The sequence below is a fragment of the Triturus cristatus genome, chromosome 6 (assembly GCF_964204655.1).
Source record: "Triturus cristatus chromosome 6, aTriCri1.1, whole genome shotgun sequence".
Lineage (NCBI taxonomy): Eukaryota > Metazoa > Chordata > Amphibia > Caudata > Salamandridae > Triturus > Triturus cristatus.
In genome coordinates this window covers 1,523,287,896-1,523,308,112 of record NC_140589.1, presented here as the reverse complement: position 1 = coordinate 1,523,308,112, position 20,217 = coordinate 1,523,287,896, and the positions used below count along the sequence as shown (strand labels likewise).

At 44.8% G+C, this 20,217-nt stretch overlaps 1 protein-coding gene across 1 annotated transcript in view; it reads right to left on the bottom strand.

Moving 5' to 3' along the window:
• The window catches only part of LOC146821625 (D-beta-hydroxybutyrate dehydrogenase, mitochondrial-like), a 223,366-nt gene that overhangs the window by 77,772 nt on the left and 125,377 nt on the right, over positions 1-20,217 (bottom strand). The window contains exon 3 of the mRNA XM_085612661.1: positions 8,794-8,924. Coding sequence (XP_085468787.1) covers positions 8,794-8,924 — 131 coding nt within the window. The remainder of the gene's footprint in view (positions 1-8,793; positions 8,925-20,217) is intronic.

Sequence of the window (20,217 nt, the reverse complement as noted above, 5' to 3'; positions counted from 1 at the left end):
CTTACTTTAGAAGGCGAATCTATGCTGGATTTCTTCCCCATCTTTTTTGTTTGCTTGCGTTTAAAACAATGCACTTTTGTTGTTTATTTAGCTTTATTTCACTAACAAAGCTAAATGAAGAACAATGGTGCATTTTGAAAATGCAATCTAACAAATCTTACTTTAAAAAAAAACAAATGGAAACGTATTCTCTGCAGCAATCTTTCTTTTCATAATTGCATAAAGGGTGCAGTACCTTATGTGGCTAATAGAGGTCTCTTTACAACTCTACAGAGACACCTAGTAATAGCATGTGGTATTGCATCCCTTCCTTGCTTCATGGAATTTCTTTTATTCCTTATGCTAGCGCCGGGATAATGTTTGACAAAAAAATGAATCTAACAAACATTTTGATTTGCAACAGCAGTGGCAGAAAGGAAGCAGGCTTGTGTCCCTTTGAAGCAAAGAGCAATCAGCATGCCCAGACTCCCAGAATGTGAGCCCCTTCCTCACTCCATGGAAGCATCCAGCCGGACTGGCAGAATCAGCTGGTGGGAAGATAGCTCGGGCAGCTGTGAGGGGAGAAACCCCCTCTTTCTGGACCGTACTACTCTGGAGCCTTGATGCAATAGAAGAACAACACAAAAACCAAAGTAGACTTAACTCACCAGCATCCAAACCTTTTAATCTGTGACCAGTGCGTGCTGCACTCAAGGGCCTGCCAGCAGAAAGTGACCAAAGTTCCTGCTGTTAAGCGCCCCTGAGGTCAGCGAGCTAGCCCTGCACACATGCAAAGACCATGACAGAACATGGGCATCTGCCACAAGCTCATGGCCTATCTGCAAAGCGGGCCTGCAGCAGGCCGCATAAGGACACAATGCCCCTGCAAGCTGCTTCTGGGGGAAATTAGAGGCTGTCACACCTTCACTGTAATAATACCAGCATTTGCATCATTTGCATTTTGTATCTCAACTGCTGTGAGGCAAGCATTGTTGAGCACAGCCCCATCGGACAGCCAGAACCAGCTGGCTAGAAGATAGCTGGAGGCAACTGTGATGGGAGACAACCCTCTTCCCGAACAGGGGCGGTGTGCTTGGGAAAATAAAAGAAAGGTCCACGGTCCCCATTGTTGTTGATCAAGCGCAGTGCCACGATGCATAAATAAACATAATCCCAAACAAAAAAAGAGTTGGCCAAGCAGTGTTATAAGAAAAAGTTTCACGTCCACGATTGTTCAAGAACAAACAAGGCATGCACCTTTGTATAAATAAACATATAATCAATAAGAAAAAGAATTGGGTGAGCCGCGCTGTAAGAAAAGAAAGGAGCACGGCCGCCATTCTTCAAGATTAAACACGGTATGCCATTCTGCTTTAATAAAGTTTGTCAAGCCATGCATAAGAAAAAAAGGGCATGGTCACCATTATTAAAGAAAAAGAAATTAACAAAATAGTGCACACAAACTGTAAATAACAGATCCTGAGTAGCAACATTTGTAACAGGGGGAGTCCTTATGGGAGGCTACAACAGGAGCAAAGGAGGGACTACTAAAGAAATTAACCAATGGAAAAAAAACATTCCAGTCCACGTAGCCAATAGAACACATGGGCGTGAAAATGGGAGGAACTTAAAGCCCGTATTATGAATACAACATGTCTTGAAGAGACAGTGCAAGAGCTGCCTAGGCGAGATCTAAAAAGGATGAGAGAGACCTAGAAATCACATGCGATTCCATATAAATTAAAAAAGAGTCACCACGGGCGTGCAGGGAAGAATGCAACCCATCCAATCAGTACACTGTGAGACAGAAATGCTCTGGGTGCGACAAAAACAAAAATAGGGAGGAAATCCATTAGATAGCCTGAAGATGTCCATAGCCGAGACCTAAAAGAGTAGACGGACACATTACTCACTCTGTGGAAAGCCTGTATATGTGAATGCTTTTTTGCGGTGTCAGAGCTGAGCCAGTTAATGTGACTGCGACTCCCAGTTAATTGCAAGTACCTATGCATTGTGCCTTGGACAAAAACACTAAACAACCATGCATTTTATGTGTACCGCACCCAAGCATATTTACAAACTTCTTACCAATGTTCTATTTCTAGAGGCTCTGATGTGACCATATGCAAGGAAATGGTGGTGCGCAGCAGCAAATTTTGCACTGCTGCCCTGCGCCATTTAAAAAACGCTGGTATGGGCCACATTTGCAAGAATACGGCGCACCCTTGTGTTTTCCCTTGCGCTAAAAATAGCTGCCTAGCACCAACACAGACACCGTTGTGCTATGGGTGCATGCATTGCAGGGATGATTGTTTATGTGCAGGAAGGTGTCCCTTCGTGCACATAAGAAATCATTAATTATTTTTGCTCTTTCTATGTGTGCTGCAAAATGCAGCACACATAGAAAAAGCAAAAACGAGGATAAATAAAAGTATTTCTTCTCGTTGCGCCAATCTAACACCTGCGTTTTGGGCGCTGCCTCAGATTTGCACATTCTTGTAAATCTGGGGCTGCATTGAAAAGCAATGTGGGTTACGGTAGAACGCCCACAGCAACACTCATTGCACACTTCTTTCATACAGATACCTGCATGAAAGGGTACTATATTTACAAAGCAGTGTTAAGCCATGCCAAGTGGCTTAACGCCGCTTTGTAAATATGCTGCAGGGCATTGCACCAAAGGAACATCGGAAAAAGTGACGTTCCAGTGGCGCAATCCCCTTGTACATATGCCCCAAAGTGTCATGCACACGCTAGCCCAATATGTTGGCATCCTTGAGATAGGATAAACAGGTAATTTAGAGGAGCTGCATCTTGGACTTTTATACATTTTTCAATGTGAAAAGTAGTATTAAAATGGAACTCATGTCCCATTACTTGATGAAATTTCCATAATAGATATATAAACATTGAGAAAGCGACAAGGTCACACAAAAAATGTAAGTGACCAAGTCACAAAATAGACTTTGTTTGGCTAGATTAAGTGAATCATCAGATGAAAGTTGAACACGGACTGAGATAGCCTCTTGGTTAATAACTGGATTAACAAAAAAGATTGGTGCCTTCTTCGAGTTAACTGACGTACTAAGGAACTGTGGAGTGTTGGAGTCACATTGGAAGGCACCACTAGGCTTGGGCAGAGTCTCATTCTCTGGCACTTAAGTTTCACTCTCAGCTACTAGAGTGAAGAAGGACCCCTATACTTTGTTGGGAAAAAAAGAGTAACAATAGTTTTGTTCTTTTTTACTAGGGCTGTAGGCAACGACTAGAAACACTAGGTACACTTGCAGACAGAGTCAGACCGGGACAGAAAACAGGCCCAGGCACCAAAATAAAAGAGGCTCTCATCAGGGAATCATCTAGCTAAAAACGAGGCCCAAAGTGCAAATCAGTGCATTTTTAAACTTGTAAAGACAAGCTGTATAGGTGATTTGCAGGGTTTGGGCGACTATGTATTTGTGCTTTCTGCAGGCAATGTATGTGGTAACAACAGAGAAATCAATAGTAAAAACTGTCCCACCAGACCATATAACTTGCCCACAAACAGCCAGAAAAATTGTTCACACACTGATCTGTCGCACCATTTCTTTGGGTACTGAGAATACAATGTACCAAAGCACTCACTCAACAGTCTACATATGGTGTTTTTACCCTGTATATAAGGCGATCATAATAAAAAAAAGTCAGAAGACTTATACAGAACAGCTGACACGTGTTTCGCCACACAAGTGACTTCTTCACGGCTAATAGTTCAGTCAAGTAATCCTGATCCTTTAGTGCAACAAGTGTAATTCGAGACATATGATAAAATAAAAATTACCATAAGGTTGTATATCCGAGTATCATAAATGTGTCCAAATGTCTTAAAGGTCGTCTCAAAATTCTAGGGATACTGGAAGTCTCTGAAAATATTTTTTTAGACTTCCGGTATCCTGAGACTTTTGCAGTTACGCGGGACGGAAGGGGCTCTCCTCAGCGTTTTAAGTTGATACAAATTGACGACGGGATGACTAAATTATACTTTACCAAGGATACTGTTCTTGTTGATCGATAGACTATTCAGGCTTTCCATTTTGGGCTACAAAAGATTTGCAGTTGAGAGAACGGAAAGCTATACTGGACATTACTCACTATTGATCACGCTCTCAGTGGTCGTTATGACCATCCGGAACTTGATTCCCGATACTAAGTATACGACCTTTAGGACATTTGAACTTGTTTATGATACTCGGATACACAACCTTACGGTGATTTTTATTTTATTTTACATCTCGAATTACAATTGTTGCCCTATAGGACTACTGGAAAGAACTATTAGCCTTGAAGAAGTCACTTGTGTGACGAAACACGCGTCGGCTGTTCTTCGGATTCAATACAAGCTGCATTGAAACATTTGGCTCCTGACTTTTTCTGATTATGATCGCCACATATACGTGGTGGAAACACCATATGTAGACTGTTGAGTGAGTGCATGGTTTTCTCAGTTAAGCACCGAGACGTTTAACCAATGTGTTATGAGCATTTTGGGTAGTATGATGCATTAGTACCATGTAGCACCACACTATAAACATTTATTTAAGAATCTCTTGCCATAGATATTAGCCCTTGCCAAATAGAGATGCGGTTGATAACCCATCACTACCCTCTCTAGTTTTGTACATCTCTTTGGGCGCTGCCTGAATGCCCTATAGGCCAGTCTGACCCTGCCTGCAGAATCAGAACAAGCATTTGTAATGAAATAGGTCTTGCATTTGCAAGAGTTTAAGCTATTGCCATTGAAAATTGCAATGCTTTTTGTTTATGTTTTAAAAACCAAAACATAAATAAAAGGCATTGTCATTTGCAATGCCAATAGCTCAAACTCGAGTAAAAGCGAGACCAATTGCATTGCAGATGCTTGTATAGTTTACCAGAGACCTCACAAACGAAAGCCCGTGCACTGTCTCGGGAAATACCCAAAAACACATCGTAATGTTCAAAGTTCGTCAGTACTGACAACCACCAACCAGTCATTTATGCTGAGGGGTGAGATGTTGAAGCAAATCACAAGAACTCATGCATAACCTTCTGAAAGATACTTTCACTTGGTATACCCTGATCCATGCAATTCATTTCTAACATTTAACTTTCGTCTGTAAAGGGAGCAAAAGTTGACTCTGCCATGCAACCCAAGTGTGCAAGCTTTAGCAGTTAACAGGCTTAAATTGCCCGATGAGCCCTGACATTTTTCACAAGCATTTAAGGTAAAACAAAAGTTAAGTTACACAGAGCTACAGGGTGAGAAAGAAATAAAATACACCCATTCTTAGAGAATGAATCAAAGTGGCAATTTACACTGAAGCTTATTCATACCGTGCATTTTAATTTTCTCTTAATTCCGAAGTAATGGAGTGCAACAAAGGTGCAGCCAATCCAAACAGAGGCTTGTTTAAAGTACAGTAATTAATGATTGAAAAAGAAACAAGCATTGGCATAGCCAATAGGTCTTGCCTTTGGGACCTTATAAGTGTTTAGCCATGCGACAGTTGATGTTGTTGCACCAAGGATATTGTGCTGGATGACTTAACACTTATAAGGTCCCAAAGGCGAGACCTATTGGCTATGCCAATGCTTGTTTACTTTACTACTGGCTACCCTGCTTGATGCACTGGGGTGATCATGGCAGGTAATCTTGAATGGTGTGGCTACTAATGTAATCTTGTTGGATGTGGTCACTATTACAACGCTAATATTATTAGTAGCTCGGGATCATTGACATTTTCCATAAGTAGCTCTTATTACAGAAAGGGCGGTGATCCCTGTGTTACGTTATTTTGGGTAGTGTAGTTCTAGCTTTAGATCTGATCCAACACCTCTGTCCTTTCTCAGACAGAGAAGTAATAAAGTTGCAAACATATGTTTTTGGGCTATGTACAAGAACCGTACAGCTGGTGGCTGTGCTGGCTGTCAGTCGGAGGTCCCAGAGAGGATGAGAATAACAGTGGACAGGGATAGAGACTAGACAGGTGGCAGGACATGTGCCAGTGTCTCTGCCAGGGAGTTACCAGCTGAGAGAATTGAGACAAAATAAGCCAACCGGTCGGAAGTTGGTAGCAGACAAAGCCTGATGCCAGGGCGGGTTGGGACTCTGCCATCTTTTCCCAGGAGCAGTGGCGGGAGCAATCGAGGTCACAGGCGCGGACCTCAAGAGAGCTCACAGTGCATTTGAGGCAAAGCACCAATGTTTAATGTCTAGCTTTCACTGTCAAACTTGAGACCTTAAACCCTTGGATGCCTTCTAGCATAGCGTCTGCTTTATCTTATCGCTCTTTGTGCTTCGTCATTTTTGAGCCGTGAAACGGAATAGAGGTGCACAAAGCATTTACTTTCTGCATTCAGACTATGACAGGCCTGTCTGCGTTGATTGCTTGGCTGTAAGATGGCAGACTGGGTTAATGTTCTGGCTGCAGCGATCCCCATGTCCTTACGGTCGCAGGGTTCCACCTATCACGCCACCTCCTCTTCAGCAGGTAGGGAGTAAGTGAGCGCTGAGTGGAGTGCACTGAGGCGCACTAATCTGCTCCGGGCGCCTGGGAAATGTGGTGTGTGGAATCGGGGCTGGTGATGAAAGGGTCAGACCGAGGCGAGAAATGATGCACAGCAGCCAGAACAAGCTCCGATAACTGAGCCAGGACTGATAACTCTGCCAACTCAAGACACTGCCCTCCGCGCCGCTTTCTCACATTGCCTAGCGGTGCAAACTCTGCCAGTGGGTGCAAGTTCGCCTTGTGGCAGCCCTTCCCATGAGTGCTTGCTCCTCGCAGTGCCCTCTCATGCCTCTTGCTCAGGCTGTCCACCTGTGCCAGTTTACACTGCCCACGAATACCTTATCTCCAGTGCCACCTCCTCAAGCTACCTGCTGGTGCTGATCAACACTTCCCACCTGTGTAACCTCCTCAGAATATTCCCTTGTGCCAGCTGTTCTTCCCACAGTCTACTGGTGCCACCTTCTCATACTGCCTACGTGGTCTCACTTCCTTACAGCGCCCACCAGTGCCATAGGGGCGATCTCCTTACATCAATACTGCCACCGGTAGCAGCTCACCAGAATGCCCAGCAGTGTTCTTTTTGCACACAACTGCCTGCACCTACTCACACAACCCAGCCGTGCCATTGGTGCATCTCGTTACTCATCGTATTGGTACAAGAGCTTCCCTCTTCATTGGCGCCAGTCCTGTACGTCACAATGCCAGCTCCTCGCTATCCACTAGTAACAGCCGCTGCCACACTGCTCACTGGTACAAGAACCGCACCCTGGTCCCTAGTGTCACCTTCCTATTTTACTCTGACTACCGATTCCAGCATCCTGCCTTTCACAGGTTTACAACTTGGAAGAGTCGTAAATCCTCGCTGCGGTTATCCCAGTTATGCGGTACTCGTTTTATTATTTCAAAACAATAAAAAACAAGTAGGTAACGCAAAAGCACAGAGATAAAAAACAACATACGTGCCCCCAAACTCACCCCATCAACTAGTGCGTTTTTTAAAACTCTTTTACGCACTTTCAGTTGAAAATACAAACAGGCAGTACCCACATACGTGAATTGTAAAAAGTTGCCACATGCGCCATAAATCTGTACTCACCACTGCCCAGAGGAAAGCACTCCACGTTGTCTGTGCTAGTCGAGTGTGGCGTGTCTGCCCTCACAGCTGCCCAGGTCACCAGCCCATCTGGGAACAGTTCCAAACTCCAACGGGGAAAAGCAAGCCGCCATGCACACGTAGGGAAAAAAATGCATTTTTTCGTCCGTACGCATGCATGTTTAGCTTTCTGAATGGCAAGAGCAGCCATCTTTGTCCATCTGTACGTGCGTGCATTCAGCTTTGGCTGAATTGATCGCAAAAGGCCCTCGCATGGCGAGGGCAACGCATGCGCTGCTTTCGCAAGGCGAGACCTAAAAATGGAATTGCAACATAGAAGAAGGCAAGTTATACAGCTGACTTTGATTAGCTGCGCGTGATGTGCCCATTGACAAAAAGAGCCAACAGTTTTAGAATCAACGAGTTAAACAAGCCGGTGATCACAACTGTGCATGAGAGACCCTCCTGCCCTTCTGCCGTTAGAGAAGCTCATTAAAGAAAATGGCGCTTATAGACTAAAGAAGACGTACCGTGTAACAACCAAAGTGAAAGGGACAGTCCTCATGGGAGGTTACACATGAAGACAAGGCGGAACTAATGAGGGACTAACAAGCCTAATAAGGAATCAGAAACCAGCATCTACGAAGGACAATGACACAAGCCAATGCCAAATATTGGCAGAGAGTGGGCCGGGCTTCAAGTACATACTCCAATACAGCATGGCTCGCAGAGCAGCGCATGCACTGCCCAGGCTAGACCTAAAAAGTGATGGCTGTTACCACAGACACAAAAAGGGAAGACCTGGCAGTGTATCAATTCAGAGAATGTATACTTTGGCTTCAGAATGTTTTAGCGACTTACACAGTGTTGTACGCTTATTTTAATAAAATATATGCATACATTTGACAGTGAAAAGATAATGAAGCTGATAAAGATGTTATAGGAAAGCACCAAGAGCACATAATCTGATTCCTCCAATAAATTCTCTACTTTACAAGCTTCATTTAGCATTTGCCAACAAAGTGACATGGTATATCATCATATTTAAAAAGTGGGTATTTCAATTGTTCATAATTACTACACAATTTCTGACAACAACAGTAGATACAAAGACGCACACTTCAAATAATTTTAATATGATAGTAGGCTAGTGAACCACTCATTACTGGAACAAAAAACCCAACTGAGACTTACCTGTACCCCAAACTTTTTCATGTCCAGCCTTAAGGCATCACAAAACTTCTCAAGGCCTGCTTTGGTCAGGGAGTAGATGCCATTTTTTGCAGTCATGAAGGCATTGGTACTGGACATAAAAACAATGCGTCCTGGAAGAGAACGAAACATATAGCTTTTAGATAACAAACTCCCTTCTCATCTGAATTAATGATATCAGAACTCTGTATGCACTGAGCTGGACTTGCACGCCTTTTTGGCACACATATCTGGCTTTTCTCTCCAACTGTACGACATATATTATTCTCACTAGCATCCTGGATTGCTTGGCTGTCTTCAATTTCACTTGGACTGCCAAGGTCATGGAGAGTTCTTGGCACTTACTCTGTGCTGGTCAAGGTAGAGAGGGAGCCAGTAAACTCACGTTATCTCAGTCCGCTCTCTTCATCTCAGCCCACTCACAAAATCTTTACTATTTGGCAGTGGATAATGTCAACCCTCACCTACAAAAGGTCGAATTGCGTTCACGCTTTGCATGCACATGGCATTGAGCCATGCGATAACATCTTATTTTATTTAAGCAAACTCTCACACATTGTACGCATTTGTTCCGGATGTACCAGGCCCAGGGCCAAAATAGAGCAAGATGTACTAAGGTAGAACAGATGCACAGTTCAGGGAAGTAAAGTCCTGCATGCGCGGCTCGTCAGCATCATAACAGATGAAGTTACCTAAAATATCGGTTGCGACCGTTTAACATCGTTTAGTTTGAACTGAAAAAATATGCAACGAGATTGTGATTTTTTCTAAGTGGTCTGTTGAAATACCTGCAGTCTCGTGAATACTGTGATGTGAACATTAATTTGTGTTAATGCAGAAACAAGAATGAAATCCTGGAATGTCTTTCTGCTCGGTTTTAATTACATTTAAGTAATTAAGGTTTTTGTTTCTACCTGCAAATAAAAATCCTTCCCTTAGCCTTGAAACGGGGATGTTTACAGTATGTAGGCAACACCTTCCTCTCTTTACATTCCTAATTACAGCGGCTGAAGTTGACTACCTAACTTTTCTAAAGTGTTTGGGGGGGCTGAACCCGAGGTGAAGCATTTTAATAACTTTCAATCCATTTGAGAAAAATGAAATGATACACTTCCTGAAATTAGAATTCATCTTTGTGCAGAACTGACCTGTGCAATATTTTCCAAGTCAACAGTATAATGCGGCTGAAATATGATTCTGCATGAGGATGAAACATAGGTACTCTTCTCCTGTATTTATTTAATCATAAAATTTGGATATGTTATTCGAGCATGAAAAGTCCTCTTGGGCATCTTCAAGTTTGGTTTACTCAGGCACTTGAGACAGGTGTAGAGAGCTGACCCTAGGTACCATATGGAGACTGCACCCAGTTCATGATGTAATTACCCAGTGACTTTACCCATCATTTGGTGTAAATATACGGTCATGGGTGCCACTTTTATGAGACCTTGGGGCCCGGGGCCCTCAGACAGTTGTATGTTTGTTTGCTCCTGGGACAGGCCTCCATTAACAAAGTGACAATGGCATTTCCCTTTGTTAACTGTGATCTGGCCTGTCAGAAACACTGACGTCTAAAGACAGTTCTACACATGTATTCACAGATAAGCAGCTCTGCTCCCAGTTGTGGAATTCGGATCAGTCATACTACTGCTTAGTTAAGGGATGCGTCTGATTTTCTTTTCAGAATGTAGCTCCTCCGAAGAAAGGCGGGTAGTTTTGTTATTGAAAAGTTACCTATCGAGAAAGTTAGAGAACACGTTAAAGGTTTTTCTTAAATAACCACCATACAAAGAACTACTTAGCCTAACTCCTGACCAAAAATACATCTCAAGGGCCAGGACTCATCAATCACAGAGCTCTCAAGAATGAGAATGAGAATGTTTGATAAAGGAGACAGCGATAGAGGCGGTAGGAATGAAGGAGAGCCTTAAGCAGGGAGTGCAAAAAGAAAACAGTGGGGCATGGAAGAAAAACAGAGTGAGAAGGGCGAATCGGAGGGGTGTATGGAAAAGGGGAAGAGGGTCACATGGACAGAGGGATGAGAAAGATGGAAAGAATAGAGAGAGGACCAAGGATATCGGCAAAGATATAAAAACTCTGGTAGGTTGGCGCTAGGCTTGAGGTGTGCAGTCACTGCCTTGTAGAAGTGCCCGTGTGATGGGCAGCATCCTGGTAGGACATGCATGGCAGGTAGGGCCATGGGATAAAACCCATGTCTCATGGGCTCACCAATTATTTTGTGAACAAGAGTCCACTTGTACAGCGTGATGTGCAAATGGCCAATGAGAATGTGGCACATCAGAGTGACCCAATTCTAAAATATAACTTGTTGGTCAGGACGGAGCCTCTTTGCACAGAGATTCACCTCTATTGATCTGAAGCAGCGCCAGCGACTTTAGTGCACATTGCATACATTCCATGGATCTGGTGCAAGCTGTAGAGATTGCGGGGATGAGAGGCAGTAACTGCTTCCATGGATGAGCTCATGTGGAGCTGCAGGAAGACTGGGCGCAGCCAATAGCGCCTATAAACCAACAGTGGGTCACAAACGCAGATACTATGCATTAGGGACTATGATGGAGCACTGCAAAGCCTACAAACCCGATCCTTCGTTCCAGTCATACGGACAACATGGTACTCGTTTCGAGGAATTATGCCTCTCCTTAACCGTAATTAGGGGCATATTATCAAGACAGGCGATAAAATGATCTCCGTTTTAGTGGCAGAAAACTGCCGCTAAAACGGCGATAATAGGCTTGAAAATATGCTCTATGGAATTCCAATTGAAGCCCGTGTTAGATGTGAAGGACATCTTACCTTGGCTTCAATTGGAATTCCATAGAGCATATTATCAAGCCCATTATCGCCGTTTTAGTTTTCTGCCGCTAAAGCGGCGATCATTTTATCGCCTGTCTTGATAAAATGCCCCTTAATTCCTTTTTCAGGTGAAGTTTCACAGATAGTCCGGGAACTTTGTGATTCTACCCAGGTTGTATTGAATAGGGGCAGTGCCTATGAAGGTCAGGTCGATAACAGCTTCAGCGTCAAGCTCTCTCGAAACTAGACTTGCCTGTTTAGCCAAAATTCTGCCAATCATTTTAGGTGGTAGGGAACTTTCCCAGAGCTCCTCTGCCCTCAAGATTTCAATTGAAACTCCCAGATATTTATGCCATTTTAGCTTTTCATTGGCAACGATTTACCAAATTGCATATTTCAAGGAGCCACTAACTGCACCCTTCACTTTCAAACGACATGCCAAGAAGCGCGCTTTTAGTATCAGGCGTTGCATCAGTAAAATAATTTCCTATTGCAAACAAGAGCCAGAGAGGAATTTGGGAGGGCAAAGCCTTTGTTTTGTGCCTGGTCCAGCCAAATCTCAAGATGGTCTCTAGACGTAAATGCACCACACACCAGGGTTGGCATTAGCTTGCTACTGATAGCCGTACAGGTCGCTGACGAATTGGAGCTACTCATTTTTTGTAGTAACTTGCAGAACGTAGATATTAATGCAGAGTGGGCGCGTTTCTGGGAGCTAAGGTGATCAGCAAAGCTACCTCGGTCATTAAAACACACGCCCAAATATTTAATGGATCTTACTCTCTCAAGTTTCATTTTTGACAAGTACCTAGTCCCTTTGTTGTGGCTTTTCCAGCTAATTATCAAAATCTTACTTTTAGAGCTGTAGATTTGGATGTTATTTGCTTTACTGTAAGCCTCTGGAGCAGTCAGAGAGTGCTGTAGGCCAATCTGGGTATGGTCAGAGAATGATGGAGTCATCAGCATTTGGAAGTAATTGGATTTTCATTCCTGCTAATCTTGCTGGAAACGCTCTTGCTCTTGCTAGGTGTTCATTAATGTTGGCCAGGTACAGGTTAAGAAGTAGAAGAGCCAGGATACAGCCTTGCCTAACTCCCCTTGATGTTTACATTTTTTCCGTCATCACCCAGTTGGACATTATTCATATTCTCACCCACGTTTGTGAATAAAGACTGTTGGAATTTAGCAATGAAGCCGGCAATCCCCAATTTTGTAGCTTGGTCCATATTAAGTCTCTGTATCAATAGCTATGGAACAATCTATGAATGTTGTGAACAGAGGAAGGCCCCCTTTTTTCAGTGCTGCTTCCGAGAGGGCTGCCACAGTTCTCAGGTTGTCTTCGGTTCCACATCCTCTACAGAAGCCCATCTGGGTGCCTGGAATAAGGTCGTTTGCCGGTGCCCACTGCTCCAGCTTATGAAAGTGAACTTCACCGAATACTTTGCCATCTCTGTCCTACAGGGCTATGAGCCTGTGGTTTTCCAGCCCCTTCTCGTGAATGGGTATCAGGATGGAACCTCACTAACTGTCTGGAATAGTATTAAATAACAGGCAGTAGCTGAATACTGAAAACATCAAACCCGCCCATTCACAACAGGCCACTTTAAATATATTGTCTGGCAACCCATTCGGCCCTGGCGCACCTGAGGCAGGCATCATCTTGATTCCAATCAGTACTGAGTCATAAGTTAGTTTTATAGCCTCATGCTCAGGAGCTCAGCTGCACTCTGCATCTTGGCGTGTCCATGCCTCTGGAACTGCTGAGCTGGCAGCTGCATATAAGGTAGCTATAAATCTGGACCACGTTACTACTGTAATGTTGCATTACACCGGTGATCTCAGTAATCGTTGGACAAGGAACCGAAATGCACAGGTCTTGAAGGCCAAACTATTTTATTTATTGATTCTCCTGCCATTGTTGTTTGGGATCTCATAGGTTTCTTCTGCACCGTTTCCTAATTTGGGACAGATCGATTTGCACATAAATATAAATGATTATAATTTTAAACATACATACATTTATCGGTGCATCGAAACTAAGGGTACGCAAAGCTCCGCGAAATGGTAAAAAATGTCTGCGAGCATGCAAAAGTTCCGCAAACATGCGTGATTGCTTGTTCCGCCCGTTTGCGATGCTTTTTTCCTGTTCGCGAATGCTGTTTGCGTGCTCGGGGACAAATATCTTGCGAACACACATTTTAAAAGCACGAACAAGCAAAAATTCCGCGAAGCCGCGGATCGCTGAAGTTTTGGCAATTCCCCGTTCTCCGCAGAACGCAAAATTACCCAAATTCCGCTAGCGGAACGGAATTTACCGCCCAGGCCTAATCGAAACCTTTTGTGAATAGAAGCTGCATTTACCAAACAGTGAACATTTTATCAGCTGATGAAGGATGTCCGCTTCAGTCAGCTCGGCCAGGATCAAAGCATGTGATCTATTAATTATGTACTGGGTTCTCTGTAGGTGTGTTATCCTACCGAGCTACCATACTAGGTTCAAAGTAAGGGCACAGAAGACGTCGTCAACAAAAAAGTGCAATGCATGTGTCCAAGGGAATAAACTGCATACAAATGTTTTATGACACCAGCTATTGTAAAATTAATAAGCACTTGAATATTTAGAAACAAACCAACAATTCATACCATTCACTCAAAAACTTTTCAGAATCTCACAAACAAACCCACCAGAGGTGAGAAATGTTGATTGTAGGCATTAAACCTAATTTTCAAGGCTTTGCTAATCTTTTCTGTTAAGCTTTGCCTCCCCTTTTTTCAGTTGAACCATTATAATCTTTTTTAAATTAAACGTGTGGGTTGTCACTGTGCATTCCTTGAACAGTTCCGTGTTTCAACCCTCTCCCTTGAGATCACAATTCAGGTGTTTAAGATGCATTAATTTCTAAGATGCATTTCTTGGCATCTTTCGGTGTGTTTACCCTGTCTTTTTGCTTTCTGACCTCCCAGTTTTGACTCTGTTTTTGCTGGTTTAGTGTCTCTGCAAACTTTCTCACTGCTGTTCAGTGTTAAAGTGCAGGTGCTCCTGTTGTAAAGTATCATTATGGATTGGTATTTCCAGGATTGGCATATTTGATTTACTGGTAAGCCCCTAGTAAAGTGTACGGAGTGTGCCAGGGCCAGTAAATCAAATGCTACTAGTGGGTCTGCAGCACGGATTGTGCCACCCACATGAGTAGCCCTGAAAAGGTATCTCAGGACTGCCACAGCAGGGTCTGCGTGTAGTTTGTAACTGCCATGTCGGCCTCGCAAGTGCACCCACTTGCCAGGCCCTAATCTTCCCTTTTCTTACATATAAGTCACCACTAAAGTAGGGCCGACAAACCCCTGTGGGCAGTGTGCTGTGTATGTTAAAGGGAGGCCATGTACTGGTGTGTGTGGAATGTCCTAGTAGTGAATTACAGTGCATTTCGTTTTTCACTATGGAAAGGCTATCTGTCCCATAGGAGAGAATGGGAGTTTTACTTATAACATCTTATAAGCGTAACTTCCCATTGGGACAAGATAGGGAAATGGAGTTTAGTATGCCTGGACTCAGAATGTAAAAATGCATCTTTTAGTAAAGATGATTTTTATGTTCTGTGTTTGAAAATACCACTTTTAAAAAGTAGGTATTTTCTTGGTTAGCTATCCTGTGTGCCTCTGCTGGGTTTGTGGTTTGACTGTCTGGCTTTGGAATCACAGGGCCTGGGGATGTGCGTTCTCTCAGACAGCCACCGGGGGTGGGTGGGGAGTTGATGAGTGTCCTGCCTTTCCTGAATGAGTCAGAGCTGGGCTGAAAAGACCTGGGCTGCATTTAGAGTAGTGGGAGGAGTTTTCACTAGCACCTGAATAGGTCTGGTCTACATTCAGAGTAGTGGGAGGAGTTTTCACTAGCACCTGAGTAGGCCTGGTCTGCATTTTGAGTGGGGGGAGAAAGTTCCCTTGCACCTGAATAGGCCCTGCCTGCCTTCAACAATGCTGTCTCCACCTCCTGCTGGGAATCTGGACGGAGAGGACCAAACTGGTTTGGACTAAGAACAAACACTCTCTGCCTGAGAGAACAAAGGAATTTTGAGTATAAATATTGGGGCCCAGAACTTTAGAACTTACTGGAATCAAGGAACCTGCCAAGAAGGAGAGCTGGAAGATCTGCCAGGAGGAGTACTACCCCGCTGCTGTGTTGTTGTTTTGTTGGGTTGGCCTGCAGTTGCTGCTTCTGCCTTGGGGAGTGAAAGGACTGGACTGAACTTTCTTTACTGGTGCTGAGTATCTCCAAGGGCTTGAAGTAAAGCTTGCCTCCTGTTCTGAAGTCTCAGGGACTGCAAAGACTTCACCAACCTCTCGGTACTGCTTCTGGAACCGCTGTTTCAGTTGTCACAGAGAAGGGAAAAGCAACTGACTCCATCACCGACTCCGTGTCCTGAAGGCACCGTAGATAGCACTGCTGCATCTTGCACTGCAACCCTGGTCCCACTGGAGACAACGACTGCCTCCACCGAGCCAGTGCTGGCATGGTGACCTGTGGGCACCGCATTCCGCACCGCCTTGCTTCACTTTGCCGCCCTCGTCTCACCGACACCGTCGCTGCCTGCTGACTTGGACACCAGTGACCGCATCGTGGCTTGGGGCACCGCAAGCAAGTTTCACGATGCACCGCCTCGTCCCACACAGCAGTCTGGGCTTGCCTGCGCCAGCTTCCCTATACCGGCACTGATCTGATCTGTCAGCACCGCATTGAGCACCACCTTCACTCCGCACCACAGCCCTAGTCTCACCGACACCGCTGGACGACCGCCACCGAGCCGCTGCCTGCACCACGTTATGAGGGCACCTCATGCTGCAACGCTTCACTTCACATCACAACCGCGATGGTTGGCACGACCGGCTCGCACCAAACGTGTCGGCCGCAATGCAAAAGGTACTGTTTATGAGTCTACCGACACCCCCGACCGACGCAGTCCGACAGAACTGTTGGATTCTGTTGTTTTCAGTATCGTGGTAGCCCCGGACAGAGCTACCGACTCAGAACAACTGTGTTTTTGAGATATTTCTGCAAAGTATACATTTTTAAGTACTGTATGTTGGATTCTTTTCGTTTTTAGTGTCGTTTTGAATATATAAACATATTGGATATTTTTCTAAACTAGTGTGGTGTCCTTTTGTAGTGTTGTCACTGTATTGCTGTTGGATATGTGCAAATGCTTTACACACTACCTCTGAGATAAGTCTGACTGCTCATGCCAAGCTACCAAGGGGGTGAGGCAGGGTTATTTTAGGAGTGTAACTCCCTTACCCTGACTAGGAAGAAGGGTCCCTACTTTGACAAAGGTGCAAGCCCTTGCCAAATGGAGACCCCCATTTCTAAGAAACTGTTTAAAGTTTGTGACTGGCACCGATCATTTTAGAAAGAACTGAGAGGTATTGCTGTGTAATATAGCGAGGGACTGAATAAAAGACATGTGTTTTTAGATTTCGCCAGAAATCTATTGTATTTAACAAGGGGCTTACATCCAGTCCCCTCTTTTTCCTGGCATTTCATAGGTTCCTGTGCTTGCCCCTCACTTTTTCTCCATTTCTATTGGCTGTAGCATATTTTCCTATATTTACCAATGTGTGTTCCTCCTCTCCTTCTCATCAGTTTCCCTTTCAAAATACTGTAAACATCTGCTTTGGTGGAACAATTTTATTTTTTCATGAACTTTTTCCTCTTCCTGCTCTTTCGTCTTGCAGCAGATTTATATATTACAACTATCACTGGGAGAGATTAAGAGATCAAGTGATTTGCCCACAATCACAGGATGTTGCGTTGCTGAGACTCGAACCAGAAACCCCAGCCGAGTCAGCAGTTCTGGCCTCTTCGCCACATGCTCTCCACTCTTGTGATCCTTGTCAGGGAGCTCTTTCCTTTGTCCCGGACTGTGATTGATAAAAACAGCTTATTATTCATCACATAGGTGAAACCGACGCATTACCAATGCTCATTTGAATGAATGAAAGTACTTTATTCGGCTTCTGTCATTATAAAAAACCATAAAAGCAATTACATAAAAGATACATCTCATATTTATACACAAAAATACTGCTCATTTAACTGGCGTGATAACTTTGCTAGATTATTGTTTTTTTCCAGAACTACATTCATTTACATCACCCCAGTGTGCTGAGTACGTTTTGATAATGTGGCCAAGTCCTGATTTTGATTTGCCTGTTGGTTTTAGGGGGATGATGAATTCGTCATTGTACATTTAAGGTCTCGCCTACGCAGCGCACATGCGCTACCTAGGCAAAAGACCTTTAGCAATTGCTTCAGCTTTTCAGCCAAAAACATGCACGCGTTCCATTGCCTTGAATGGCAACGTGTGCACGTTTGGCGATTTCCTTGCGGGAGCAAGCTTGACACCATATGTTTGTAATTAACTTACAAACACATGGTACCCCTGGCTTGCTCCCACAAGGGAAACGCTTTGTGTGCTGTCGGGCGCACTCTCCTCAACCCTCCCACCTTTAGCGCGAGGCGCGCGCACTTGTTTAAACTTCAGCACACCACTCGCAGGATGCTGCATTCCTTTTTTTTTTTTTTACTTTCAGCGCGCCACTCGCTGGCCGCTGTACCGCTGTAACGGGCCGAGTCAAGGAGAAGCTTTCCATGCAAAATGGAACGTACGGCTTCGCTGACACTACCCGCCGCCTTCAGCCACAGTGGCTTGAGCCTATACAGGCTGCCTGACAGCCACCACTGCTCTGAATCACCTCTTCCCTCACTAACACACCCACTAGTCTGACTTGGGCTCCACCTCGCTCAACAGAAGTAAGTAGCCCTAGGTGCCAGCGTGTGACGTCATATCGTACAGCAATGGAGAGAGAAGGTGGAAGTCGTGAGCCCAGCACAGCTGAAACGCCGCTTTCTGAAAATTGATTCGTACACGTTGCTGCTTGTTGTCTCCGCCTGAAATGGTAGATTTCACTGGCATCGCTGTTGTAGATAAACAGCAGCTGGCCACTCCACAGTTTCGGTTAGCCTGATGCTTTTAGATTATCCGGAAGTCTGCTTTCACTTTCTTCTTGCCTAGGAGGGCATCAGCCAACTTGAGTCCAAGCACTGTTATCCCTTCAGCTTTGAGTGACGAGGCGTACGGAGGACAAGCCGTGGCTCTTTTGGAACAGTCAATAATCTGCTGGAGACCCATCCATGGGTGGCGCATATAGAGTACACACTGTCCTACCTTGTCAAAAGCCTCCAGGTACACTTCTAGTTTCTAGATAGTTCAGTTGTGTCTTACAGTATATATGCAAAAACAACAGTTGATGGACAGAATGTAGAACAATGTCATTCACCCCAGTACAGAGATCTGAGCCTAAATCCATCGTTTTTTTGCTCACCATGCCATTCCAGTTTGAACCCAGCCATATGCAAATCAGTCTTGACCCTGTGCCTCATGGGAACAGTCCAGCCCGAATTCTTCAAACGCTCCGTCCACCATCCCCTTTGGTATCGCTTTGTTCGCCCTAAATTGGCAGGGTATGCCCAGACGTGGGTCCCTTGCTCACTTTGCCACTGGATTCAAGATAGCCTGGCTGATGAGGGTTATGAACCCAAAACCAGTCTCAGGATGCTTGTTTCCGGTCCAGGGAAGACTTGGCTTGGCAGTTCGGGCTGGACTGTTCCCATGAGGCACAGGGTCAGACTGATTTGCATATGACCATGTCTGAACTGGGGTGGTGGAGTGAGCTAAAGAATGATGATGGATTAAACCCAGATCAGTTGACTGGGGGTGAGTGTTTGATTTGCTCAAACGCTCCGTCCATCTTCCCCTTTGGTATCGCTTTGTTTGCCCTAAGTTGGCAGGGTATGCCCAGACGTGGGTCCCTTGCTCACTTTGCCACTGGATTAAAGATAGCCTGGCTGATGAGGGTTATGAACCCGAAACCGGTCCCAGGATGCTTATTTCCGGTCCAGGAAAGACTTGGCTTGGCAGTTCGGGCTGGACTGTTCCCATGAGGCACAGGGTCAGACTGATTTGCATATGACCATGTCTAAACTGGGGTGGTGGAGTGAGCTAAAGAATGATGATGGATTAAACCCAGATCAGTTGACTGGGGGTGAGTGTTTGATTTGCTCAAACGCTCCGTCCATCTTCCCCTTTGGTATCGCTTTGTTTGCCCTAAGTTGGCAGAGTATGCCCAGACGTGGGTCCCTTGCTCACTTTGCCACTGGATTAAAGATAGCCTGGCTGATGAGGGTTATGAACCCGAAACCGGTCCCAGGATGCTTATTTCCGGTCCAGGGAAGACTTGGCTTGGCAGTTCGGGCTGGACTGTTCCCATGAGGCACAGGGTCAGACTGATTTGCATATGACCATGTCTGAACTGGGGTGGTGGAGTGAGCTAAAGAATGATGATAAATTAAACCCAGATCAGTTGACTGGGGGTGAGTGTTTGATTTGCTCAAACGCTCCGTCCATCTTCCCCTTTGGTATCGCTTTGTTCGCCCTAAGTTGGCAGGGTATGCCCAGACGTGGGTCCCTTGCTCACTTTGCCACTGGATTAAAGATAGCCTGGCTGATGAGGGTTATGAACCCGAAACCGGTCCAA